General features: G+C 44.2%; 2 protein-coding genes across 11 annotated transcripts in view; one reads left to right on the forward strand and one right to left on the reverse strand.

Annotated features, from left to right (window-relative positions):
- Window positions 1-27,835, forward strand: part of slc12a6 (solute carrier family 12 member 6) — a 37,999-nt gene that overhangs the window by 3,721 nt on the left and 6,443 nt on the right. For 6 of the 10 annotated variants that reach the window (XM_076881637.1, XM_076881640.1, XM_004563524.6 and 3 more), the window contains exons 2-22: window positions 1,079-1,815; window positions 9,929-10,023; window positions 10,501-10,629; window positions 16,915-17,061; window positions 17,145-17,199; window positions 19,094-19,224; window positions 19,511-19,737; window positions 19,822-19,940; window positions 20,055-20,243; window positions 22,165-22,329; window positions 22,777-22,875; window positions 23,969-24,026; window positions 24,130-24,304; window positions 24,827-24,945; window positions 25,034-25,132; window positions 25,210-25,329; window positions 25,523-25,627; window positions 26,421-26,589; window positions 26,673-26,868; window positions 26,952-27,121; window positions 27,203-27,334. In XM_076881637.1, the coding sequence (XP_076737752.1) occupies window positions 1,596-1,815; window positions 9,929-10,023; window positions 10,501-10,629; window positions 16,915-17,061; window positions 17,145-17,199; window positions 19,094-19,224; window positions 19,511-19,737; window positions 19,822-19,940; window positions 20,055-20,243; window positions 22,165-22,329; window positions 22,777-22,875; window positions 23,969-24,026; window positions 24,130-24,304; window positions 24,827-24,945; window positions 25,034-25,132; window positions 25,210-25,329; window positions 25,523-25,627; window positions 26,421-26,589; window positions 26,673-26,868; window positions 26,952-27,121; window positions 27,203-27,334 (2,919 nt within the window). In that variant the 5' untranslated portion in view covers window positions 1,079-1,595. The remainder of the gene's footprint in view (window positions 1-1,078; window positions 1,816-9,928; window positions 10,024-10,500; window positions 10,630-16,914; window positions 17,062-17,144; window positions 17,200-19,093; window positions 19,225-19,510; window positions 19,738-19,821; window positions 19,941-20,054; window positions 20,244-22,164; window positions 22,330-22,776; window positions 22,876-23,968; window positions 24,027-24,129; window positions 24,305-24,826; window positions 24,946-25,033; window positions 25,133-25,209; window positions 25,330-25,522; window positions 25,628-26,420; window positions 26,590-26,672; window positions 26,869-26,951; window positions 27,122-27,202; window positions 27,335-27,835) is intronic. The other 4 variants (XM_012922539.5, XM_076881639.1, XM_012922538.5 and 1 more) reach the window with 2 other exon arrangements.
- On the reverse strand, window positions 12,155-13,784 carry LOC112431481 (uncharacterized). Its single transcript, XM_076881642.1, has one exon. The coding sequence runs from the start codon at window positions 13,642-13,644 to the stop codon at window positions 12,169-12,171; it is 1,476 nt and encodes a 491-aa protein (XP_076737757.1). The 5' UTR covers window positions 13,645-13,784; the 3' UTR covers window positions 12,155-12,168.

A 27,835-nucleotide genomic window follows, 5' to 3' on the forward strand; every position in this document is an offset into this window, starting at 1 on the left:
ATCTCTAGTAGGAGGCAAGGCTCAGTTGTCTATCAGTGAATGTCAGACTGAAGATTGAGGTAGTAATATCTGCGCTGAGGCTCTGACATGTTCTGCCAGCTCATTCTATCACCTCGCTGTACGTTGTCTGCCCCCACCCCAAATCTAGCTTTCTTATTAGAAACACATGCTGGTGAGTTATAATGGAAACTAATTTAGGTGTAGCTCAAATATGGCTGGAGGAGGCTCACGAAAATAACCTCACGCCCGCCTCAGAGCAGATGCTTTTCACGCTGCAGCTTTCTTTATCTTTGAGAAACCCCCCTCCTTACCCCCTCTCCACCCATCTCGTCCACTTCTGAATGCAGACTGACAAAGACTGTTAGACGGGTAGCGTTATAAAACAGGAAAGAGAGGCCACGTCTGTGAATGCAGAGTGAGAAAAAACAGCCAGGAGCTACTGGCACAACCGGTTGGAACCGCTCTCTTTTAATAATTAAATTATGATTCAAGCTAAAACAACAATTCAGATACACAATGTCCACCTGTGCTGGGTCACTTCTTTCCCTCAGGTTAGTTAGCACACTGGATATCTAGTTCACTAACCACTGAAGGCGCTGGACAACAGTGATGTTCACAGTGCTTACTGTTTCACACCTCCTTTACTTAGAGAGCAGTCATGCTGCTCTGAGAAGATGATACTTGTGATGAACAGTCGTTTTCATAGAGTTGTTTCATTGGCATGTAGAGAAAAGGAATTGGGTTGAAATGTGTGGGTTTTTTATGTTGAGTTAAGAAGCACCATGACTGGTGCATAGATGCATTTTATGGTACAACAGAAGAAGTGCTTGGTGTTAACACACACTGTATATGAAAGATGGACACATCCAGCTCTCCCTCGTTGGTTTATGGATGCATTTAGTATTTTAGCTGCTGTTATTATCTTGTTTTTTTTTTTCAGATTTCTTTCAGTTTGTTTGTTTCTTTTAAATTTAATTCTGCTTTATGTTTTTCCTGTCTGTCTGTACCCCTCACTGCACCACTTTCTTCCCTTCCTTTGCCCTGGCTCTGACCTCTAATGTGTGATATCATTATAAAGACATCTTTACCTCTAAGGTTGCTTGACAGACAAGTTTTACTTATGTTTACTTGAGAAATAGCAGAGAAAGACAAGTTTAATGCACTTGACTGCTGAGCCATAGGAATTGAAACAAAGTGCAGGTAGAAGAGAGAACGCACTGAGGGCAGTTTAAAGATTTAGCTTGATAATAAAAGACAGCCTCAGCTGTTTGTGTCATATCATGTCTCAGTTTTTATTCTACACATTCCCAAATTTATAGCCAGGGATTTGATCATTTTGTGCTTGTGTCACTGGAAACATTTATTTGTTGTACCTTTTCTTTCACATGCCGTGTGGAAGAAGTCTAGTTTGCTTAAATGGAGAATTTCAGCGTCAAAAGGGCAAATTGTAGAGGACGCCATTACCTCAGCATCAACTGCAAAATAGCCTAGCCTAGTTCAGCTCAGCCCTGCTGGCCAGTCCGTGACTCCTCCTTCCCCTTCCCTCTTCTCCCACATAGTGCCCCTCCACCCCTGTCTCTTTCAAGTGAGCTATAATGGCATCGGTGCGCTTCACCGTGACGCCCACTAAGGCGGAGGACCTCCCAGGGGGGTCAGACCTGTCACCTGACATCAGCCTGCGCTCCGGTTCCCGTGTGCGCTTTGAGTCAGACAGCGCCAACCGAAGTGACCCACTAAGCGAAGTTTCTGGAGGTGTGACGACGACTTCTGCAGGAGGAGGGGCTGACACCCCGGATCACAGCAGCATAGACCAAGGTGAGGATACACACACCTAACACAAAGACATTTCTTTTTAACTGATGGTGTTTATTCTTTATACTTGAGACATGACAGCTGTCACGTCCTCTTTGAAGTTTCTTCATTGGCTGCATTATGTGTGACAGGCCTGTGCAGTGACCATGATTTAACCATCGGAAAAGGGGGGCTGGGATCAGGCTTATGTTGCTTAAGTCGGTGTGTTGTTTCCTGGCTTTTGCTACATGATGACTGGTTTTTAAAATTGATTCTGATAAGGTTTGATTGATTAATTGATTGATTTTTTTTTTTTTTGTGGAAAAAATTTGACCTACCTAACTTTTCAGCTCGGTGTCTGAAAACGGTGTGGCAAGAGAACAGAAAAAAGCTTTGACATGTCACTTCCTATGTGGCATGATGTCTGCGTCATTGACTTTGCAATGTCCAAGTGTCAGAAAAACATCCAGGCATCGATAAAAGATATTGATGAGTCTTTGAGACTTATGACTAGTCTGCTTTTTTTCTTTTTTTTCTGAATTTTACTGTCTAGTCTCTAATGCCAGTCCTTTTCCTGTCTTACTTGAGCCCCAGTTCAGTTTGTTTTAGTTATTTATATATATCCATTAGGGGTGCAACGATATTCGTATCGATATTGAACCGTTCGATACAGTGCTTTCGGTTCGGTACGCATATGTATCGAACAATACAACATTTGTAATTTATTTTATCAACTTTCCTTCTGACGATGCTGTCTGTGTTGAGCGCTCAGTGAATCTGCGTTCGACTACTCCGCCTAGGCTGCACTGTCGAGCGCAGATCCACTGAGCGCTCAACACAGACAGCATAGTCAGAAGGAAGAGCGCAGGGCAAGCTAGCAAGACAGAAGTTAAGCTCTCCTTGCAACATTCAGATCTGGCGTTTGGAATTATTTTGGTTTTCATGTGACGTATGACCCTGAAGGTAAGCGAGTCATGGACTAAAGTAAAACAGTATGTTGGATGTGCCATGCAATGCTCAATTACATGGGTGGGAACTAGTGTGTTAGCGCAGTTAGCTCGTTAACGTGTTGGCCGTCTAGCCCCATGCACGGGGCGATCGGCGGTAGCTCGTTAACGGAGATTTGCCGTGTTGTGGCGTTAAGGTCATTTCAACGAGATTAACCTGAAAGCACTAGTGGGAACACAACGAATATGACTGCACATTTACGCCGACATCATCCTAGTGCAAAGACAAAAACAACAAGCATGCTACTAACTTTAGCCGAGTCATTTAGACAGCTGTTAGCACATGATTCTCCTTATGCTGCTGAGAATATAGCCCAGAAGAAGCGGATAGTATAGCTTTTATTTTGGAAAGAGCCATTTCTCTGTAATAAACTCTCTTTTCCAAAGATGAGTGATTCCTCAATCAGATACAGGGCTTGCAATATCGCTAGCCCGACGTCCCGGGGCTAGCGATTTTTTTCAGTCGGGCTACCAAAATCTATCTCTTCCCTGCCCGTCCGGCTATCGTAGGAAGGAAAAATATATGTCAATGCTTTTGCATTCTTTCAGAAATGTAGCTGGGTAATTATGTCATTGGCATCGGTGAGCCACTGTCAATATGTGACATATTGAAATCGCGTTTGAATTTGCGCTTGTTTTTTTGCTTTCACTTTGCAATCGTGCGAACTGTGTATAGAGAGCGACAGCACTGATCTGTGAGTGATGATAATTTGTGCACCAATTCCTCTGACATCGTCTTATTAATCGTTAGCTTACTATGCAAACATGACAAGTGAAATCTCCCGCAGCTTAAACATGTGAGAGGTTGATCGCGCAGAGAATCGCTGAGCTTATGTGAGTGCGTGTGTAAAAGCAGCAGGATATATATTTTAGTTCTGCTGAGCCAAATAAGACAGGTCAGGGTGAAGAAGTGACAGCCAAAGAAAAGCTTACCACAAAACGGAGAAGTTATGACAAATCAGACTATAAGGCAAAAAGAAAGTGCAGCTTTATGGTTTCATGGACAAAATAATTTCTGTGGCTGCAATATGATGAGCTAAATAACCAGGGCTGCACATAAGTGGTCCGCAGGTGCGCATTCGCTGTCAAAATAAAAAACGCGCACAAGGGTTAGGGTTAAATTTAAAAACTGTACTTTTGAGTTCAAATATATATTTATAATTTTAATAAATGACAAATTAAAAATGCATGAACATTTTTTTTGTATCGAAAAAATATCGAACCGTGACACCAAAGTACCGTACCGAACCGTGAATTTTGTGTATCGTTGCACCCCTAATATCCATATATCCACACATTCTCTGTAAAGTCAGTTAAGTTGTGTTCAAGTTCATGCAGTTCACGTTAGTTCAGTTCACTTTGTTTTTGTTTTTATACCTCCAGACAGCAGCAGCAGACATCTCAGGGAACATAGTAATGTGAGATAAAGACTATGCAATATTAGAAAGGGAGCTGATAATGGTGCTTCTGTGTCTGCTTGCTAGATGCTTTTTTTTTTTCCAGGTTCAAGCATCTACTATGTTGTTATTCTTGGATCTTTTTTTAGTTGTCATTCTCAGGCCTTTACAGTTTTATAAGCACTAGTTGGGCTTTTAGTCCAGATTTTTATATTGATTGATATCCAATTTGATATTGATATCTATTGATTTAAAAAAAAAAACTGATATCAGCTGATATTTTCTGTTTTGCTTTTGTTTTTTCCCTTTTAGACACACAACATAAACAGAGTTCCCTCACATTTGTTATGTGTAGTCATTTATGAGTCCTTACTGAGATATTACGACTCGCAGCTCTGCTCGACACCACTTGGATCAGCTGGGTTGTTGTTTGTAGCGTTCCAAACACGAGTTGCCTAGAGGACGAGTGCCCCCTCTGGTGCACAACCAAAACTACAGTCATAATGTGTTGAATGGTGTTTCTCTCATCTCTCTTCATTTATCTGCCATTTAAAAAGCAATACTGATATATCAGCTGTTACATTGTTGAGATTGTAATTAATGTTCCTGACAGGGATCAGTGGGCACATTAAGGTGAGGATGAAGACTCATTCATCGCCGTTGTTCTGAACCATGCTGTAGCATGTTAATTAAGTCATGAAGGCATTTGTAGAGGGTGATCTTCAGCATGTACTTCCTTTGTACTGTATGTTTGTGTATGGGTTTTTTGTTTGTTTGTTTTTCTTTTGCCTTTTTAAAATTTATTCTTTGCTTTGTCGCTTTTTCTAAATTCAGAATTGTTTATTCTATTACTCTTGTTCTCTTCTGCTTGCTTTCTTTTTTCTTTCTCAGCAGGTGATCCAGGTGATTGATATATGCATTTTTTTTTTCTCTGCCCGTTCTGTTGGTTTTTGTCTTTTGCCCTTCTCCCCCGTCCCTCTTCTCAGCTGTTTCTCTTTCCCTCTTTCTTTCTCCCCTTCTTTCCCCCAGTCAAGTCTGTCCCGTATTCAGTAAGTGAAAATAAAATAAACAATAAAAGGTGAATCAAATGGACCATTACGGCAAGGCTGGGATGGTCAGTTTGGTAAAGTAAATCCGTTGGGCATCTTTCTTTGCCTTTAGACAACAATTCTGAGGGCAAAAGAGCCAAACGGGACAGGCCAAAAATAAATAAATAAATAAAATAAAATAAATAAATAAATAAATAAATTCAGAATTGCTAGTTTGGTTTGAACAGGAAGAGCAGGGCACCCGCTGGGCGTGGGTTCATGAGGGGAACATTAGTTATGATGGCTCATGTTAAAACTAATGCTGAATTCCTATGCAACAAATTCCCACACATGAACTAGTGAGACTGGTTTTCACCGGACACAAAGAAAGGTCTTCTACAGCTTTTTTTTGCCCAGACTGTTCATTTTCTAGGAAATAAAAAGGGAAATGCTATTTTTAGATTCTTGAGATGTGCTCATGCATGTCTCAAGTTGAAAAATGCATTTTTAAATAGGTTTTATGGCTCTCTGGGCTGTTAAGCTCTCCATTTGTTTTTCTAAGTGAGAACTTGAGGCCAGAGTGCTCCCCTCAGGGCTAGTCAGCCAATTGAGCAACAGTTGAACTTCACCATCATTGCGGTTAGCAGAAACTGAGAACAATAAGAGGATTTCATTCTGTTGTGATTGTAGCGCATGTTCCACTTCCTTTACTGCCAAATCAAATCAAATCACTTTTATTGTCACATCACATGTGCAGGTACATTGGTACAGCACATGCGAGTGAAATTCTTGTGTGCGAGCTTCACAAGCAACAGAGTTGTGCGAAATACAACAACGTAAACAGGCAAAATAAACGAATGGCTAAATCTGAAACTAATAAATATATGTACAATATATAATAGTATATGGGGGGGGGGGGGGGAAATCTGGATGTGTATACTAAATGTTTTTCTACGTGTGTGTGTGTGTGTGTGTGTGTGTGTGTGTGTACACATATTTTACAAATTAAATAGAGTCAATAAATAAAATATATAAAAATATACAAAAAAATATACAGCCACATCAGTTCTGAACTGATTCACTTCTTTCCTTAATCACAAACCCCTTCACATGCACAGATATGTGTATTTTCAGAAGAATCCAGAAGAATAGAGGATAATGGTAAACAGCTTCCATTTTACTGATGTGACTGTGCAGGTGTCAAAAGGGGTTATAACCGTGCAGAGATGATCCGGTAAAGCTCTTTCATAGTAGTAAGCATGGCCCACGCTCTTTAATAAGCTTCCATAAATAGATATTAAGCCAGTTAACCCGACTTGAGTTTCGGTCAAGCTTTAGTGATGCTGCGGTGGCCGTTTGTGAGTCTGTGCAGAAATAGCAGAGCAAGCGTGTTAGAGGAAGAAAAATGCTGTTGTAGAAGTAAATGAGCCAAAGCCCTGAAAGACAGGAGGTGTGGAGAGTTATTTTCAGAAAGGTCATAGACTCTGTGATCCATTAATGTTGACACCGATAAAGTTCCCTACTGAAGCATGCATATAGTCCACACACTGCTACATCTGGCTCCAGTAACTTTCTGCTCCACTGACTGTACGTTCTCTCTCTCTCACACACACACACACACACACACACACACACACACACACACACACACACACACACACACACACAGTATCATACTCAGGTGTGGGCAGAGGACCTGTCCTCTTGGGGCCACACACACAGCTGTGTTCCCCTGTGCTGAACTGGGTGTGGATTATAGAATGAAGTTGAACAGCTGAGCACAGAGAGGACAGCAGTAAGAGCTCACATGTGTCTCTGGACAGCTTTTAGTTTGGCTAAGAGGAGGTTTTCAGATCAGTACTGGTGTAGATAGGAGCGTATAGAACTCGATGGATATCCACCAATATACTGTCAAACTGCAGCGTTTATTTTATTTGCAATAGTAACATACTTGGTGACAATAAATAGTGGATTGGTGTTCAGATGCATCTCCGTGGGCGGAACAGCAGGCTGCGACAGTAGTTCTCATTTTGCTCTGCTGCATCAGTGATTTTGGCATAACGGCACATAAACATTAACTTGCTGCTGAGAGACTCAGCTAAATGACATCCTGCTGACACGGGCAGAGCAGGGTCTGACTGGTTAGTGCTGAGCAAGCTTTCAAAATAAAAGAATCTTAAATGACTCACGCAATTTCTTGGGTTGCAGTTTAAATACCTGGCAGCACACCCAAATAAAGCCTGTTTGTGGGGAAACAGAAATGTATACTTTCATATTTGAGGAAAAACAAACTTGGGACTGTATTTGTAAGCCGAGTTGGCTGTTCGGTTGAGAAGTGTCTGACCTGAGTCACATGTTGTTGTCTGAATCACTGAACTTTTTTAAAAAGAGCAGCATCATCTGTAAGCTGTGCACACCAAGGCTGGTCTCACAAATGACGCAACAACAAAACTAACCACATGGAAGCAGGTAGTTTCCCCGATGCTCTCAGCTCTGATGCTGACTGTCAGTCAAATGATTTTCCACATTTAAAAAGAGTTTATTTTTTTAAGAAGGCACACAGTGTGAGTAGGTATCCTGTCTTGATGGTGGATCGCTATGTTAAATATGTCCTAATTGGTCCCTGTGAGCCAAAAGCTCAGACTTCAGACTGCCCTAGATGCTGGTTTCAGTTTGGCTTTGTATGATGTCACAGTTTACTGTGTAAACCTGCTGTTCAAACCTGTTTGTGAGGGCCAACCAATCAGAATCCCAATAATGTTGGCTTAAAGAAGTGTGTTCAAGATTATAACTGAAATCTTGATTATGCAGAGCTCATGTAGTCGAGCCAAAGAATGCAAATCTAAACGCCCCCCCCCCCCTTGTGAAAACTGAAAGTTCAGATGATTTCTCCACAACAGCCTGAGCAGATAGAAAGTGTGAATCTCGACAGTCCTGATTAACAGGTTAAGTGCTAAACATACTGAGGCTACATCCACACTGATGCGTTTTGTATGAAAACACATCGTTTTGGCCTCCCATCCACACTGAGACGCCGTTTTCCCCAAAGGAGAACGCAGCGTTTTGAAAACGCTGTCGAAAACGCATACATTTGAAGAGGGTGCTTATGCGCCGCAGAGTGGACAGCGAAAACTGAGACTTTCGAAAACGATGACGCATGTTAGTCATGTGATGCAGTCATGTGACCAATTAAACTAAGATAGCGGAGGGCATTATACAGCAGTTGTTTTGTTTGCGCTCAATTTTGACAGCCCTATTAAAGATTAATATCAGTCTGTACACGCTTCAGATAGCTTTTCTTCAAATTCTTTAATTCTCACTCGCTTTTGCAACTTTGTACTTTTGTGTTACTCACAGCAACAACTCCACCTCATTGTTAGTCCATTTAAAAACTCGGTGCTTTTCCTCGACATTTTGCTGCGACGTTTCAGAGAGCCGGAAAGTAAAGAAACAGCAGACAGAAATGAGGCAGGTGGAATCTTCTTGCGTTTCACGCATGCACAGTACTGGACCGTAAGCGTTTTCGTCCGTTTCAATGTGGACGCACAACTCTGTGAAAACGACTGAAAACGCTAGTGTGGACGCGGAGACGACAACGCCATTTTCAAATCTATCCGGGCGAGTGTGAGCTTGTTGAGATGTGGCGCATTCACGTTTATCTGTGTTCATCTGACATGGTTCAGTTTCTGTGTGTAAAGAGCAGCATCATGAAAATCAGGAGCACGCATTAGATGACCTGCCAGTTAACATGTTTTATGAACAAATGAGCGAGCTACCTGATTAGCTCGTTAGTTAAAATCTCCCAGCATGCCATCGTGCTTCAGCTGTTGATTGTTAGGAGTGAGGTTTTGCCTGTGTTGAGTCAGTATCACACTCGGTATCTTTGGCCAAATGTAGCACTGCGAACAGGATGGGAAGTTACCACCCACCACACAAATGCTGGCTTTTTTTTTTTCTTTATTTCCTCCCAGGGATCGTTGATTCGTTTTTTTCTTTGGCACGTAACCAGCCGATGTTCTAAAATAGACAGTGAAAGCTGCTGAGGCAGTTTTAGATTCACCAGCTAGTGTGAACTCATTCATAGAGTAAACACTAAAAATGAATCATGCCCCCCCCCCCCCCCCCCCCCCCCCCCCCCCGGCCGCACCACAGTTTTTACAGGTGTGAAGAGGTGGAAGTTTGCTGTGTTTACAGGAAAATGAAGTAAATATAGGAAGATTTGTTATTTATTTATTGTTATTATTTCAGTTTGGGGTAACTTTACATGTATTTAAGGGGAATCCACACCGTTATTATTTATTTTGCTATTGGAATGTTACACAAGAAGGGAAAACTTGTCTCATCCCTCAGTCTCTGGTTTTCTTCTGAGTGCCCTTCTGTGAAGCGTGTGACCCTTGGCTGCTGTTAGCGTGAGTGTGGCGTAGCAGGGAGGGGGAAGTGATGCTGCTGACTCAGGTGCTGCCGATGCAGCGGTCTGCACCGGCGGGAGGAACCGAGCCAGCGACACGGGGTCGCTGCATCAAACTGTGTCTGTGAGGGAAACAGCTGAAAGTCGACACCACCGAGCCATGATGACAGCGAATTTAAAAAAAAAAAAAAAAAAAAAAGGCTTCCTTTGTGCTCAGTCATATTCGTGCTGCATCATCCTTTCCTTTTCTTTCCCTTTGTTTATTATTTCTCTCTCTGTCTTTCTTTTATTGGCTAGGTGAGGGAAATTCGAAAACCTCCAGTGTGTACATCAACAGCAATCATCAGGTGGACGATGACGACTTCTACGACAAAAACCTGGCCTTGTTTGAGGTACAAAACATTTCAGCCACTCTTTCTAGTGGCTGTATTTGCTGCTTTCTTATAATGTATTCACTCTTATGGTTTTATTATACAGCACAGGGCTAAGAATAGAAAAGGATGGTGACTGTTTATTTGATGAATGTCTGCTAACTGGAGCCCAGAATAACCAGCATGTGGCTGGTGGGTGTAGATAATTTCAGGTTTTATAGCTTACAGAGTTCCTTCTTCTCTCTCCCACTTCTTTATCTACCGGTTCAGTATGCCTCTTTGCCTCCTCTTCTTTCATTCTGTCTGTTGCCTTTCTCCGGTTGTCATTTTATCTTTCTTTCACTTGTTCTCCTATCTTTACTTCATCTCTGCCTCACAGTAATTTATGCCTTTCCTCCTTTTTTTAAATTTGCCCCATCTTTACTCCATCTGTTTTAATCTCTTTCTCGCTCCACCATACTTCATTGTCTCCTCTTTTTGTTCGTCCTCTACCCACAGGAGGAGATGGACACTCGGCCGAAGGTGTCCTCTCTCCTCAGCCGCCTGGTCAACTACACCAACCTGACTCAGGGGGCCAAAGAGCATGAAGAGGCCGAGAGCATCGGCGAGAAAAAGAAACCCAGCAAGGTACAAACGAATAAACCTTGAAACACACGTAAACACAAGTGTGACCTCGTAAAACATTAAATCCCTTTAGTGTTTTAATGAGATTCACTGGATGGCGAGGCATGTTGGGCAATCTGCCCATATGGAGTGCACAATTCCAGCTGTACTTTGTCTGGCTGAACAATGATCTTTTACTGCAGTGTCATAACCAGGATGAGCCCTGGTTGTAGCAATGGTGTAGTAAGTACAAAGTTGATCTGGATGACAGTAACAATCCTCACATGGTCACTAGTTCATATGTTGCACCTGAAACAATAAAAATAAAGACATCCATTTGTTCATCAGTTTTTGAGGCCCTGTCCTAGAAAACTGACTCTTTCTGCCGCCCTCCTGACTCGCTGCCTCCAGCTGAAATTGCGTTTGGATGTAACCCTGGTGTGGAGCCCAATCCTTCCTGATAAGGCGCTGGCTGGCCCAGATAAGAACTGCCTGTCTGTTTTGGCGGTTTGAGAGTAATTGCACGTTTGCCGGATTGCTCGGACACATTTGCCAACAGACGGCAGGGAAAGTTAAACCAAAACATGTTTAATCCTCCCGTCTGGACCCCACCGTGTGTTCAGTACAAGCATCAACATAAGTCTGGTACAGCAGGGAGGAGCCGTGCAGTGATTTCAAGACCTTACCTGGAAAGATGACAGTGGAGCAGGGCTAGTTTAATGACCAGCTTTAAGAGATTAATATTTGGATAAGAAAACATTTGAATGGAGAAGGAGCAGCGTTAAATCCCAACTGGACCAGAGTAGAAGTGATTCATGGGTCTCCATGTATGTGTGCTTCCTGCAAGCAGATGTACAAAATGTTAAAAACATGGGTTTTCGGACACTAGGGTCATTCCATATGTTACACACCGGCCCGAAGCCGGGGTGCAACACAACAAAAAGATAAACCCGATACATAATAACGACAAAAAAAATCACACCACGGCAGAATGACGAGAGTTGGTTAATTTATTTGCTGAACAGGTAGCGAGCTTCAGGGTGGGCGATGCCAAAACAACAAACAAAACACACTAGAAAGAAAAACAAAGCTAACTTACCTCCCACGATCCCAAAACAAAATACAATTCTCTAACCTGTCTCCCTACCCGAAACAGGAGAAAAGAGGGGAATAAAAGAAAACGGCTTCCCACCCCTACAGCTACCAAGCCCAGGTACAACCCCTTTTTCAGCATTAATATTGCAGCCCCGTGCAGTCACACACCACGACGGTCCCCAGACACACAGCTCACGGGAAACCAGGAAGTCTGCTCGCCGACCCAGTCCAACCCCTTTTGTAGCTGGCCTCTTTCCTTCCTCCACCAATGGGTGGCCTCCACCTGGAAACAAGCAACACTGAATACAAATACAAACAATAACAACACCGTACTGCAAATAATGACCCTGGGTCATAACACCCCCCCACCTAAAATCAAGCATCTCATTAGGGAGATGCTAGACCTAGTATCAAAAACATTAAAACAAACAAACAAATCGAACACTTCCTAGGGGGAAACCCGACTCATCAGTCACTGTCTGTGTCATCACTGATGATCCCCTGCAGGTTGGCCCATTCGGACATTTTCCTGCGACCTCTGTGGGTATTGTTTTCCTGATCACTGTCTGATTCCGAGTTTAGAGTGCGCTGATATTCAGAGGACGGACAGTCCTGTTGTTTCTGACTTGCTGAGGCACCCCTGCGTGTAGGTCGACCTTGTGTGGTAATGATGTTGTTAACATCAAGAGCAGCCAGTTCTTGAGCTTGCTCTCTCTTCATTCTGACCTTTTTCCATTTCTGAATAGTTGGCTGACCATGTACACCAAGCTCTTCAAGCTCCTTCTTCAGAACAGCCACCTGGGAGCGGCAGTCCTCCAGCAGCTTCTTGTAATTTCTCCTCACGCCGCAGAGGGCAATATAACGTTCAAGCCTCGCCACCGATTTGTCATCAGACTTTGGTTTTCTGGTGCTCTCATCTTTCTTCACACTCTTCTTCATCTTTTTATCATTTGTTTTATCAGTCTTATTTTCTTTTTCATCTTCCAAAGAAGGTAGTGATGAAACTGAGTCTGGGTCACTGGTTTTCTCTTCCACTTTTGTATCTTCTTTTTCACTGTCAGAAGACTCGTCGCTCCTAATTTTGTCACTCGTTTCTGACTTGCAGTCTCCATCTGATTCGTTTCCTGCATCACTCAGTGGTGTTCTCCTTCCTTCATCTTTACTGCTGGTTACTGTCCCGACGTTCATTCTCACCATTTTCTTTGGACTGTCACTGCAGTTGCTTTCCTCACTGAGTTCCTCATCAGAAGACTCGTCACTGTCAATTTGACGATTTTCATTTCTCTTTTGTTGTGATTTTTTCACCTCTGGCTCTTCACCATCAGCATGAGATTTGGCATTTTCTTCATCATTGCTGCTTTCTTTACTTTCTTGAACCTCAGATTCTGATGATGAGCTTGAATGATTATTTTGTGATTTCTTTGCCCAGGATTCATCTTCACTCTCACTCATGACCTCGTCATTTCCATTTTCTCTTTTCCTTTTGTTCTGGAGCTTCTTAGTCTCTGAGTCACTTTCACTTTCATCATTATCCTGCATTTTCATCAGTTCCTCTTGCACCACCTGTTTCATGAAAGTTTTTACTTCTGGCCTTAATGAGTCACATTTGTTGTGTGTCTGATATCTCTTTTTTAAAATTCCCAAGGTCAGCGTGCTCAGGTCTGCCTCGTCACGGAGTTGACCACACACAAACCTGCGGATACCTGCTGCCTCCTTCTCCGACACCATACTAAAAACCTTCGCCGTCCCACCATCTACCCCCGGAACAGAACTATCATGCGGCTCAGAGCCGTCCGGAAACATTTCGGATATGTCCACCTCACCACCCGAGCGACGAGCTTGAGCACGAGTAACCACACATGCCGGATAAACTGTGGGGTCACCCAGCTCCGACGGGAATTGGCATAACCGATCCGAAGTAGGACACTCAATAACTTCCGGCATAGCCGGAAACACTTTTCCCCCGGCCAAGTCATTTCCCAAAACAAGATCAATGCCTTCAATTGGCAGCTGATCTCGAACCCCCACCCGCACAGCGCCCGATACGAAGGACGAGGTCAAAGTAACCGTATGGAGAGGCATGCGTAAAAGACTCACCTTGATACCCCACACCAGCAAATCAGAACCACAGTACGACTGCTGAGAGAAAGGCACGACTCCATGCCGTGCCACCGAATGCTTCGCCCCTGTATCCCTCAAGATGGTGATCGGAACCCGGTCCCCCGCATCACCAGACAACGATAAAAACCCCGTCGAAACAAACGGTCGAAACACCTCATCTATCCCCCGCGGAACGACGCCAACCGGCATTAAGCTAGGGCGGGTTACCGCGGAGCAACACTGCACGGCCCCCCCCCCGAAATGTCGGCCCGCGCCCCCTCCCTCGCCCTCAGCACGGGACAAGAAGCAACGAGATGACCGAGCTCATGACAAAAAAAACATCGGCGGTCCCCAGCGGCCACCGTAGGGCTACGCCGCGAGAGCGGGGGAGAACGCCCCCCCCCCCCACCTCCGGCAAAACTCTAGAACCCCGACGTAACGGAGGGGAAAAACCCCTCTTGTGCGTCAAAGCAAACTCATCTGCCAGAACCGCCGCTTTTGCGAGGGAAACGACCTTCTGCTCGTTCAAATAAACAACCACCCGCTCCGGCAAACACCCCTTGAAATCCTCCAATAACATCAACTCCTTCAACTGTGCAAACTCCTTAACCTCACTAGCCTGGCACCACCGATCAAAGAGCAAACCCTTCTCGCGCGCAAACTCCACATAAGTCTGATCCCCCCCCCCCTCACACACTGCCGAAACTTCTGACGGTACGCTTCAGGCACCAACTCAAAAGCACGCAATACGGCAGCCTTAACCACACCATAATCTAAGCTCTCAGATGCTGACAGGCTAGCCCACATCTCCTGAGCCCTACCCACCAGCCGACACTGCAACAGCAAAACCCAGACCTCCTCCGGCCACTTTAACGCGGCAGCCACACGCTCAAAAGCAGGAAAAAACGACTCCACCTCTGATTCACAAAAGGGCGGCACCAATTTAATGTGCCTCCCAACATCAAAATCCTGACGGAGAGCCGGGGCGGGACCAGGCGCCGGCGGCGCAGGGAGCACAGAGGGCGCAGGCGTGGGCGGCGAAGAGTCAGGGGCACGCGGTGGAGGTCCGCGCTCCAACTCCAACGCCCTCACCCTCAAATGCATCGCTTCCACCTCCAACCGGCGACTACTTAACTCCACCTCCTTAATGCGGAGCAACAACTGGAGCTCCTCCGCCGACGACCCCACCACCGGAGCAGGAGGAGCCACAGAGGGGGCGGCCACAGGAGGAACAGACAACGGAGCCAACGGCTCCATAGCCGCCCCGCCCGTCCCACCAACAAGCGGCACGCTCGACAGCAAACCCCGCTCGCTCAAAGCCACCGTGACAAGCTGTCACAAATCATCCTTTTTCACCCCCGCCGGCGCTCGCACATCAAAACGGCCCGCAATAAGCAGCAACTCCTCCCTCCGACACCGACTCAACTGCTGCAAGGAAGGCGCCTCGGCAAACTTATCCACATCAAACTCCATCCGCGGCCACCCACACAAACAACCCCCAAAAACACAAAAAAAAAAAAACCCCACACACCCACACGAACCCCACTACACACAAACGACCCCGAAATCCCTCAAACGGACGAGCCCCCATTTATGTTACACACCGGCCCGAAGCCGGGGTGCAACACAACAAAAAGATAAACCCGATACATAATAACGACAAAAAAAATCACACCACGGCAGAATGACGAGAGTTGGTTAATTTATTTGCTGAACAGGTAGCGAGCTTCAGGGTGGGCGATGCCAAAACAACAAACAAAACACACTAGAAAGAAAAACAAAGCTAACTTACCTCCCACGATCCCAAAACAAAATACAATTCTCTAACCTGTCTCCCTACCCGAAACAGGAGAAAAGAGGGGAATAAAAGAAAACTGCTTCCCACCCCTACAGCTACCAAGCCCAGGTACAACCCCTTTTTCAGCATTAATATTGCAGCCCCGTGCAGTCACACACCACGACGGTCCCCAGACACACAGCTCACGGGAAACCAGGAAGTCTGCTCGCCGACCCAGTCCAACCCCTTTTGTAGCTGGCCTCTTTCCTTCCTCCACCAATGGGTGGCCTCCACCTGGAAACAAGCAACACTGAATACAAATACAAACAATAACAACACCGTACTGCAAATAATGACCCTGGGTCATAACACCATATAAAATCAGACACATATGGGAATAAATATTTGCCATCTGCCCCGCCACTAAATGAGGCAATTTGACCATACCAGGAAAGTTGTCTGAGTCCGCAGAGTACATAAACATGGATTTGAGGGATTTTTTTGATTGTTTGTTTGTTTGTTTGTTTGTTTTCCAGCAGTTTTGAACCATTTTTGAGCTAGCAGTAAGACATTTAGGCTCTGTTTAAAAGCTGCAACCAAATCCATTTTATACCCACTCCAGGTCTCATGATATACAGCTAGACTCTTGTTTTTGTACAACATGATGTTTTTTCTGAACTTTGTGTGTGAGTATCATGGCATAAATAATTTCTATAGGAAAACTTCTCCGGTTGACTGTCTGTAGAGTATTGGGCCCAGGCATTAGTACTGCTTTTTGGGTAAACCTTCAAAGTCCACATCACCAAGTGGGACAGGTGGCAGGTCAAAACATGTTGCAGTGTATGAAAGGTCTGCTTACAGCAGAATGTAGATCATTCAGAATGTAAGCTTATTGGCTAATTACAGTATCTAATATTAGCTTCCTCTTTCCTCTGATGAATCTAATGTTTTTAGCATTTGCTTGTGGGGCTTGAGCCTGTCCCATCTGTCGGAGGGCGTGAGAGGCTGTTAAGGGGCAAACACATTCACACCTACAGCTAATTTAGAATCACCAGTTAACCTAACATGGACTATGGGAGGAAGCTGGAGTACCCTGGGGGAGCCCACACAAATAAAGTTGTTGAAGAATGGCTAAAATGATGTTCATCGAAAGTCTGAATTAACCTTTAATGTAACATCAGTTTAATGTGTTTAGTTTCGTTTTATTTACAGATGAAGGTAGTATGATGGACTGAAATAAACGAACAAATTCCAAATGAGCACCTCAGTGTAACATTACGTGCTGTCTTTGGATTTCGTTTCTGCTTAAACCTTTTTTCTTCTGCGTAATCTTCCAGTCGCCACAGATGGGGACGCTGATGGGCGTGTACCTTCCTTGTCTGCAGAACATCTTCGGCGTCATCTTGTTCCTGCGGTTGACCTGGGTGGTGGGAACTGCCGGCGTGCTGCAGGCCTTCTGTATTGTTCTTATGTGCTGTTGCTGTGTGAGTATTGGAGTATTAGCAAGCAGCCCCAAGGAGACAAAAACAGGAAACCTTTCTAAAACACTGCCGTCTCTCCTCTCCAGACAATGTTGACCGCCATATCAATGAGTGCAATCGCAACCAATGGAGTCGTACCAGGTATTCCTTTATCTTTATGTTTCTTCCTTCATTCTGTGGACACAGTGGCCCAGAGATCCTTCCTTCTTGTCTTTCTGCTTCTTCCTCCTCATCTTCTTTACTTTTCCCTCCTTTCCTTCCCTTTATTTGTTCTTCTCTCTACTCTTTCCTCCCCTCCTCATTCTTCTTCTTCCATGTTTTTTTCCTTCCCATTTATCCACACTTAGAACCAGTATGAAGAGCACAATGGGTACTGTTAATCTATTAGATTAAGATTTACACAAAGTGATTTACATAGATTAACTTTACATAATGAATGTAACTTATTTCTTAACTTCATATTATTCATCCTGTAATTTATTTACGCAAAGAAAGAAAATGCACTCTTTACAAAAAGCTATAAATCCAGCAGGGTGCTGAGTTTAGGGTCACCTCTGTGTTGTCTGCTTCAGTGTCTCTGAATTGAAGTGTATTTCCACAATAAATCACATTTTTATGTGGACACTTTGCAGTGGACTGAGTCTGGTGGCCTCTGTGGATGTTGTGTTGACTTTTGTAGTTTGTCTTTCCCGGTTGTCCTTCTCATTTTCCAGCTTTGGGCGCGCTGACGACGTTTTGCTAACGAGTGTTATTTCTGTGTCCCGTCTCTCCCTCTGTCTGCTCTCCCTCTCTGTCTGTGCCTTCATTAAAAACCTAGAATATTTATCTGCCATTGACCTTTTCTCTCGCCGAAATGCCTCGAGGCGAATATCCTGAGTGTCAGAGTAGTTTGATTAACTGACTTATTTTCCAACAAGCATGGCACAGTTTGATAATTGAATGTAGAACGAGAAAACCTCTGTAAAGTAGAAAATTAATCTAACAAGTTCTGACTCTCATCAGGCATTTTACCCCACGCTCTGTCTCACCTGAGCAGCTTCCAGCTGTCATGCTTTCTATTCTCAGATGGTAGCGAGTGTGTGTGTGTGTGTGTGTGTGTGTGTGTGTGTGTGTGTGTGTGTGTGTGTGTGTGTGTGTGTGTGTGTGTGTGTGTGTGTGTGTGTGTGTGTGTGTGTGTGTGTGGTTGGTTTACTGAGGTCAGGCTGAACAAGTAATAAAGTGTGTTTGGGTTCTCAAATACAGCTCAGCACTAAAAATCACTCAGCCTGTGCAGACATAGTGACCTGAAAGTCCAGCAGGTTTTGTGGCCTCGCTCAGGAACTTCTCACATTAAATATGTCTAAATCTACCACATTCATATTCAATTACATTTTTTTTGTGACATCGACCCTGCTGTGTGTTCCTTTTTGTGTGATGTTCAATGCTGCTGTTTGGAAACCAAACACCGAATTATGCTCGCAGTCAGCAGAGTATTGGTATCTGCTCTTACTGCCTCATTTGTGTTATATGTGGTTCAAATGGTATCAGCAAATAGCCGCTGTTTGCCTTGCCACACTTGGAGTAGCAGTTGTGTAGGGGCAATGTTAATTTTACCGTAATGCGGGCTGGGCTGTGTTACCCGAGTGTTGGCTTATTCACGTACAGCCTGGTGCTTGATGTCAGAAGGTTGGATGCATTAAGCTCGACCTGGTCCAGCACTTGGAGTGAGCTGAGCAGCTGCTGCCGTGTGCATTTGCAGATGCCGTTTGAATGAAAGCCCGCTCTGTCTGTATTTGTGTCACATAGAACATTATGCTTACTTCTACAAGCATAGTATGACTCCTCTTTTCTCCCCTTTTGCCTCCCAACATCATAATGTTACTAACCATCCACCGCCTCCGCTCTTTCTCTTTCTTTTTCCACCCTTCTTTTCCCCCCTCCAATCTGTTTCTGTCTTCATCCCACTTTTTTCCATCCCTCTTTCTCCCTCTTCATTTCCACTTCCTCCAACCCTTACATACACCTTCCTCCTCCTGCTTCTTTCCTCCTCCTCCAGCGGGAGGTTCCTACTTCATGATCAGCCGCTCTTTGGGTCCAGAGTTTGGGGGGGCGGTAGGCCTGTGCTTCTACTTGGGCACAACCTTCGCTGGAGCCATGTACATCCTGGGAGCTGTCGAGATCCTTCTGGTGAGTTGCTTTGTTTGCTTTGTTGTTGTTCCAGTTAGTATCGTGTTCTCCAGACTTTCTTCTGGATGTAAAGGCTTACGTTGTGATCATTGAGTGACTCTATACCAATACGAGGTAGCAACGACTCATTGCCTTCACTATATGTGGACCTCACAAAACCCATAAGCTCAGTTATTTTAAATAAACATGTGACCTGATTGGCTGATTTGCACTAAACACACTTATATTACTGAACCTTCAGATAAGTGAGGCCTGCTTCTTGCTCTCTTCCCTCTCCCTCTGACAGATGTACATTGCACCCAGAGCAGCGATCTTTGAAGGTGAAGGAGCAGCCATGTTGAACAACATGAGGATATACGGCTCCATCTTTCTCCTCTTCATGGCCTTGCTGGTTTTCGTGGGGGTCAAGTATGTGAACAAACTGGCCTCTGTCTTCTTGGCCTGTGTCATCATCTCCATTTTATCCATTTATGTCGGAGCGCTGGTTTCTGCCTTCAGCGTGCCGGATTTTCCGTGAGTCTTGATTATTTGGAGAAACACAGAGCTGACCGATCATTTATGCGTCACATTTTTGACTGACTGGGCTTTCATCCACAGCGTATGCATGCTGGGAAACAGAACTATCAACGCCCATGATGTTGTTGACAACCACTGTAGTAAAACTGTCCTGGTTAAAGTTCCAGCTGAGAAATTAGACAGCAACTTCACGATTAACGGTGGGTTCAGATTTCCTTCTTTCTGTTACGAGTCATGAGGAGTAAGAGTGTCTCTCTGAGTTACACCAGTGTTTTTCTGAAACACTGTTTTTTTTTTTTTTCTCTCTCTGATAGAAAACAGCACAGTGGGCCCCACTTTTGACCCCAGCCATGTCCCAGAGGTGATGGTGGAGAAGACCACACATCTTTGGAAGTTATTTTGCCATAACGCACAGCTCAACACCACCTGTGACGAATACTTCACTTCAAACAACTTCTCTGAGATTAAAGGGATCCCCGGACTGACTAGTGGGGCCATATCAGGTAGAGTGCATGCATGAGGAGTGCAGTGATTCTCTGAATGAGAGGTCATATAAAATATGGACACGGCCAATGTGATATCATCCACCTGTTACGAAGCCAAGCTGAGTGTTTTACCATTGCCTCTTTGTTTGTTTGTTTTTTAAATCTGATGAGGGTGGTCATTAGCCAAGTCTGGCTGTGTCCATCTTCTTTTTAGTCTGTGGTCTCCATGGAAGTTCCAGGAAAGTCTGGGATTGCACTGTTAGTGTTGTTGGCTGAAAGCTAGAACCTCACTTATAGCTGACCAGTATGAAATTACTTATTTACTGAGTGTGCATTTAAAAAAATATCATCGATTAAAACTTTAAACCGTCACATTTAAACAGGCGTTAAATTGTTGTGCTAATGTTGTTTTTGCTAAGTGACTGTAAGAAGGATAAGTAACCAGTATCTGTCCCTCTGGCTCAAAATGTATTCTTGATTCTTCCTGATTAAAAGAGGAAGAACTTAGTATTGATGTTTTCCCTTGTAGCTATTAACTTAGCTTGAGCAGCTGAATGACGGAATAACAGGAGTAAAATAAATATGGGCTCAAATTGTGGTCATAAATATTTTGTACTTGTAAATCAGGGTGTGTGTGTGTGCGTGTGTGTGTGCGCGTGTGTGTGTGCGTGTGTGTGTGTGTGTGTGTGTGCGTGTGTGTGTGTGTGTGTGTGTGTGTGTGTGTGCATTCAAGTTACAAGTACGAATTTTGACCCGGTTTTTCTTCCTTTCATCTGATTGGCCAATGTTATGTCAATCACAAATTTAACTATCCAATCAGAGAACAGGTGGGTTTGGCTATTGGAGGGGTGCTTTATGGAGTCCACACACAAATCTTTTTTTACACATACAAATCGTGATTTACAAGTACAAAATATTTATGACCACAATTTGAGCCCATAAATAAATCCTGACATACTGTGCTCTGTAACAGTAATGGACCTCAGCTGGCCTGGTGCAGCAGAATGCTTTAAAAGCAATCTGGTCTGAAGTTATGTTGGTGCTTTAAGGAGAAAGATAAGAAATCCAGTTTTTATCCCCCAATATGTGAACACGCCAAACATCTTAGATGAATAAAATGAACATAATATCACAGACAGGACAGAATTTCTAGGTAGAGCTGAGAGGCAGAAGGCTTCACAGCTCACAGAAATGAGAATTTGAAGGTCCAAGTCTGAGGCCATGGCCCTCAGGTGGAAGAGAGTGGAGTGGTCACCCCAGGTCAAGGACGAGTCCCTCCACTGCCCCAAGTGGAGGAGTTTAAGTAATTTGGGGGTCTTGTTCACGAATGAGGGGAGAGGGAGATCGACAAATGAACCACATCACTGCACTGCTCTGTTGTAGGAAAGAGAGAACTCTATGTAAACGTGAAGCTGACAGTTTACTGGTCAATCTTTGACTTTACTCTATCTTAGAGAAAGGGTGAAGAGTCCAGTGATGGAAGAGGGGCTCAGAGTAGAGCCACTACTACTCCTCATTGAAAGAATCCAGCTGAGGTGGTTCAGGCATCTCACTAAGATGCCTCCTGGCTGAGGTGTTTTGGGCTCGTCATACCGGAATGAGGCTCCGGGGCAGACCCAGGGCATGCTGGAGAGATTACATCTCAGCTGGCCTGAGAATGCCTCAATGTCCCCCTGGATAAGGTGGAGAAGTGGCTATGGAGAGGGAGGTTTGGACTTCTTGGCTAGGGCTGTCGCCCCTACAACTGAGCCCTGGATAAGCAGCAGTTGGAGGATGTTTTATCAAAGGAGACGGAGGCAGATATTATACCAGCTTACTAATGCTACACTAATTAGGGCCTCTAAATCTAAATAAGTGTGAATGTGTAGGTGAATGTTTATCCTCTGCCAATGTCAATGACTGATCTTACATGGGTTTTTTTTTTTCTCCCTCTTAACAGAGAACCTGTGGAGTACATACCTCCACAAAGGGGATGTTTTGGAGAAAAGATCCCTCCACACCTCTCAAGTTGCACACCCAGCCTCTGATCGCTATCCGTACGTGTTTGCTGACATCACCACCTCCTTCACAGTGCTCGTGGGCATCTTCTTCCCCTCGGTCACAGGTACAGACGCCCCTAAAATACTAACTGGGCTCCATTCAGTGTTAATTCAGAAATATAAGCATATAAGAAATTTAAACCTAATATTGGCTTGGTTCAGTGATGAAAACGGATCATTGACAGGAAAAGCGCTGTAGGCGTGATATTGATTCCCGCTCACGGTGCAGCTGCTGATTCAGGATCAAACCTGTCAGGCATCTATTCTTGGATTTCTGTTTGTGTCTGTGCAGTTGGCTTTATTTTCACTTTTTAGCTTGAAAAAACTTTAAAAAAGAAAAAATATGGAGATGGATTCTCTTTGATTTGAAATATTGATCACACATTTCACTCATGAGGGTGTTTATTAAAAAACTGTGGTATATTCAGTGTAACATTAAAGTTGATATTTTAAGCACAAAGCTGTTGAGTTATCACTTATCTCCTCTTCCTTTGAATGATTTTGTTTCTCAGGAATCATGGCCGGCTCCAACCGGTCGGGGGATTTAAAAGATGCTCAGCGCTCCATCCCCATCGGAACCATCCTCGCCATCCTCACCACCTCTTTAGTCTGTATCCTTTCATCTGACAATTTGATTGAACTTTCATGCACTCAAATTCAAAAGCAACTCAAAGCACAATTTAAGATGCTACAACACAATTCTGAAGTTTTTAACCTAAATGCTGATCATGGAAATATTTAATGAGAATAATGTTGTTGTTAGTGGATTAAGTCTGTCCACCTGTTTTATTTTCACGCTGTCTGTCCATCCTTACATCCATCTGAGAATACCTTGAATTGTGTTTTTTTTTGTTTTTTAAAAGGTGGACTGATTGAAATTTGCTAATCCAAGGTTAAGATCAAGGTCAAAGGTCGAAAGTTCACCTTTAGTTTGCTCACCATTCTCGCTGTTACCCCACTAGAGCACTTCACCCTTAGACTGCAGCCTTACTTGTTGTTCCTAAAGTATTTAAAGGTAGAATGGGAGGCAGAGGCTTCAGTGTCAGGCCTCTCTTCTATGGAACCAGCTTCCAGTTTTGATCCAGGAGACAGACACTATCTCTGCTTTTAAAACTTAAAACCTTTCTTTTTGAAAATAAAACAATTATAATTAAAAAGAATTATAGTTGGGGTTGGATCAGGTGACTCTGAATTCTCCCTTAGTTACTCTGTAATAGTCCTAGGCTGTTGTGAGCTTCCCGTGACGCACTCAGTGTTTCTTCTTCACTCATCTTTTTCACTCTGAGTGTTGGCACATGACTCGGCATTTAATTATTAGTTACTGTTAATCTCTGGCTCTCTTCCACAGCGTGTTTTTTGTCCTGTCTTCATTTCCTCAACTGGTCGTGTCTGAGGGTGAGGTGGAGATTTCTTCCTGTTAAAAGGGAGTTTTTCCTTCCTGCTGTCCTCAGGTTCTTGTTTATAGGGGGGCATCTGTGCTACTGTAGGGTCTTTATATTACAATATAAAGCACCTTGAGGCGAGTGCTGTTGTGATTTATGTGGAGAGTCCACAGAGACTGGATGGCGTATCTCGACCGGGCAGTGGAGGCGTATGACTGAGAGGCAGTTCTTCGAATTTTCTCAGCACAGTCCGATTTTCGTGGCACTGAAAGTACTTTGTATTGTTTTGTTTTGTTTTTTTCCTGACCTGCTGTTCATCCAGATCTGAGCAATGTCGTGTTGTTTGGAGCCTGCATCGAGGGGGTGGTCCTCAGAGACAAGTCAGTACACCTGCTCTTGTGTTTGTATTTGCATGTGTTGTGTTGTATGTGAGGCAGAAGGACTTTGATGCTTAAACTACTTCATGTGTTGTTACTTCTGCAGGTTTGGAGATTCAGTTAAAGGCAATCTGGTGGTGGGGACTTTGGCTTGGCCCTCGCCGTGGGTCATTGTGATTGGGTCCTTCTTCTCCACATGTGGCGCGGGCCTCCAGTCTTTGACTGGCGCTCCACGACTCCTGCAGGCCATCGCCAAAGACAACATCATCCCCTTCCTCCGGGTTAGAGCTGCTAGTTTTCAGTTTAATTACAGGGACTGTCCAAGCACTTCTCCTTTATTCTTGTTGTGCTCAGGATTAACTTAATGATGCTGTATGAAGCAGAAATCCCTACTGATGTTGAATTACTGATGTATTTATGCTGCATACTTCAGTTCTTTCCACTTGCATACAGAAACATCTTGCAGCAGGGGAAGACAGTGTGCAAATACCTTGATGGAACTGTGGTGCTTTAAAATGCTTTAAAGTGATGGTGTTTTATGTTTTCTGTTTATTTATTTAGGTAGTTTGAGTGTAATTTGTAGTTACCTGGAGATGCTGTATTCTCTCCAATTCCTGCCTTTCACCGAAGCTTTTGATTATTTCTTTGATTCTCAGTGCTCAGGCTATTGCCTCCTTCCACTCTCTATGTAATAACAACCCTCAGATTTTATTTTTTCATTTGCAGTACTTGCCATTTCCTTAAACATAGTGTGATTTGCTGGGTCTGTGTGTGTATATTTGAACTCTGTGTGTTTCTGGCAGGTCTTTGGCCACGGGAAAGCTAACGGGGAACCTACGTGGGCTCTGCTGCTGACAGCTCTGATAGCTGAGCTGGGGGTTCTCATCGCATCTCTGGACATGGTGGCTCCTATTCTGACAATGTAAGATGCAGTTATGTTACATGTGTGTGCATGTGCACATTTAGTCTGCCTTCATCACCTCAGTTTGAATCTCCAACCCTCTTTCCAGGTTCTTCCTTATGTGTTACCTGTTTGTGAACCTGGCCTGTGCCCTTCAGACCCTCCTGAGGACACCCAACTGGAGGCCTCGCTTCTCATACTACCACTGGTACTACCAAAGACTCACTCACTCACTCTCTCTCTCGCTCCCCCCCCCCCTGACGTCTGCTCTGCTCATCTGTCCAGGAGCTTGTCCTTTCTGGGGATGACTTTCTGCCTGGCGCTCATGTTCATATCCTCTTGGTACTACGCAATCGTTGCCATGGTGATTGCCGGGATGATCTACAAGTACATTGAGTATCAAGGGTATGTTGCCATGGAGATGTACTCCCTCTACATGATTGTGCATGTACAGACTGGTGTGTAAACATGTCTGTTTCGTGTTAACATGTTTATTTTATTTTCAGGGGAACAGAAGAGTGTACAGTGTATACTGTTTGTGCATAAATAAATATACCTGTATGTTCTCTTATATTTTCTGGGTGTGGTTGTGTATCAGGGCAGAGAAGGAGTGGGGAGATGGGATCCGTGGTCTGTCACTCAGCGCTGCCCGTTATGCTCTGCTGAGGCTGGAAGAAGGACCACCGCATACTAAAAACTGGAGGTATTGAAATGTCTCACAAACACAGGATGCAAGTTGACCTGTTAGAAGTTGATGAACTGTTTGCACTTAAGTTTGCGTGCAGTGCTGGGAGTAAAGCTGCAAGACATCATCAGAATCTGCGTCACATTTAGCATTATAAACAAGAATCTGATGATTTTAATGTGCCAAGTCTCTTTTGGTGTGCAGTACTAGGTATAGCAGATCAGTAAATTAAACACTGCAGGTCACTACTGTCACTTTCAAACAGATCTGGGAGAGCTCCAGGTTGCTGGACACTGGTTTTCTTTCACAAATAAATTGAATTTCAGTTTGTTGCTATGTAATTACATTTTGACATGTTAGCCAGCCATGGGGCCTCCGTGTGACTTTGTTGGGTCTCTTTATGTGCTTCAAATGATGCTGACTGAGCTGAACTAACTGCATCAAGACAGGAGGACAGGGGGTGAGCGAACTCTGAAAATGAGTTGCCTCATAGTGGTGCTTTGGTTTCACAACTGGGGAGATGCACATCAGGCTAAATGAAAGGCCTCTTTATTACCCTTTCCAGCGCTTCCATCATGTCTCACAGTCCTCAGCTGATGTTTATCAAGTTAGCATTGAATTATAGATGACCAATTCTCCATTTACTTTTATTTTGTTTATCTGAGCACTTGGCTGTGACGTTTTCAAAACCCATTCAAAAATGTAGACAGCATAAAGACAGACAATCTGAGGCTCTGCTGTCACTAATATTTAGGAATAATCCACTAACGCACACATGCTCTTGTTCATCGCCTTGTCTGTCCGTGTCCAGGCCTCAGCTTTTGGTGTTACTAAAACTGGACGAAGACGCCCACGTCAAGTCTCCTCGGCTCCTGACGTTTGCCAGCCAGCTAAAGGCGGGAAAAGGCCTGACCATTGTTGGCACTGTTGTCCCCGGGAACTACCTGCAGAGCTATGGAGAGGCGCTCGCTGCTGAGCAGGTAGGGCCGTTTGTTATTGATGGGTGGAAATGTATTTGCTTTCAGATAATGTGGAGTTGGACCTTTTATCCTTCTTTCCTCAGACTCTGAAGCACCTGATGGATAAGGAGCGCGTGAAGGGCTTCTGCCAGTGCATCGTGGCTCAAAAGCCACGTGATGGGATCAGCCACATGATCCAGTCAAGTGGCCTGGGAGGAATGAAACCCAACACTGTGGTGATGGGCTGGCCTCACGCCTGGAGGCAAAGCGAGGACCCACAGTCCTGGAAGACCTTCATCAGTGAGTCAAGAGAGGACAGCAAAGCGGTTAATGGGGTTGTTTCAGAGTTAACAAGCTAACGACGCCCTCTTTCCTCCTTTCAGACACAGTGCGGGTGACCACAGCGGCCCACCTTGCGCTTCTGGTGCCCAAAAACATCTCCCTGTTCCCTAGCAACTCCGAGCCCTGCACAGAGGGCTACATCGATGTGTGGTGGATCGTCCATGACGGCGGGATGCTGATGCTTCTGCCTTTCCTCCTGCGACAACACAAGGCAAGAAAACAAAGTGTTGATCTTAAACTCTAACAAAGCCTTTAAAGTTTCCGCTGAACCCTCTGCTCTGTCTCTGCCCAGGTGTGGCGCAAGTGTTCAATGCGAATCTTCACAGTGGCCCAGATGGAGGATAATTCCATCCAGATGAAGAAGGATTTGTTAACCTTCACCTATCAGCTACGCATCGATGCTGAGGTGGAAGTAGTGGAGATGGTACGCATCGTTGCACCCCTAATAAAAATAATATATATATATATATACATATTACCGGGTCTGACCACTTGCACTTTGACTGAAATATTCACCTTTAATGGCTGCACTGGTTCGCCAGCTGAAACATGTAGATGCATAATTTTTTACAGCCTTTAAGATCGTATTTATGTTGTTGTTGAATCACAGATTTTTACATAAAAAATAAACAGGTAATACTTTCATTTTCTTGACTAAAGAGATTCTACTGTGATGATTAAGCCTATGAGCAGGAGGTGTCTCTCTCTGCACTTCAGAGTACACCAGAGTTTTGTGTTGAGGCCTCTGGTGGATTGAATTCTTTAAACATGAAAACAGACAGAAGGAACCTGCTTTAAATCCCTTTGGGCACTCCCCCTTTCTTCTGCAGTGCAAAGACATGCGTGTAATGTTAATTCTGAACTGGATGAAGTTCTTAAAGTGCATAAACTGAACCACTGTGTGAATATAAGGTTAAATGTGGAC

The sequence above is a fragment of the Maylandia zebra genome, linkage group LG3 (genome assembly GCF_041146795.1).
Source record: "Maylandia zebra isolate NMK-2024a linkage group LG3, Mzebra_GT3a, whole genome shotgun sequence".
NCBI lineage: Eukaryota > Metazoa > Chordata > Actinopteri > Cichliformes > Cichlidae > Maylandia > Maylandia zebra.

Bases quoted from the DNA above. Each gene is read 5' to 3' on its own strand.
- LOC112431481 (XM_076881642.1), bottom strand. From the start codon at position 13,644: ATGCCGGAAGTTATTGAGTGTCCTACTTCGGATCGGTTATGCCAATTC.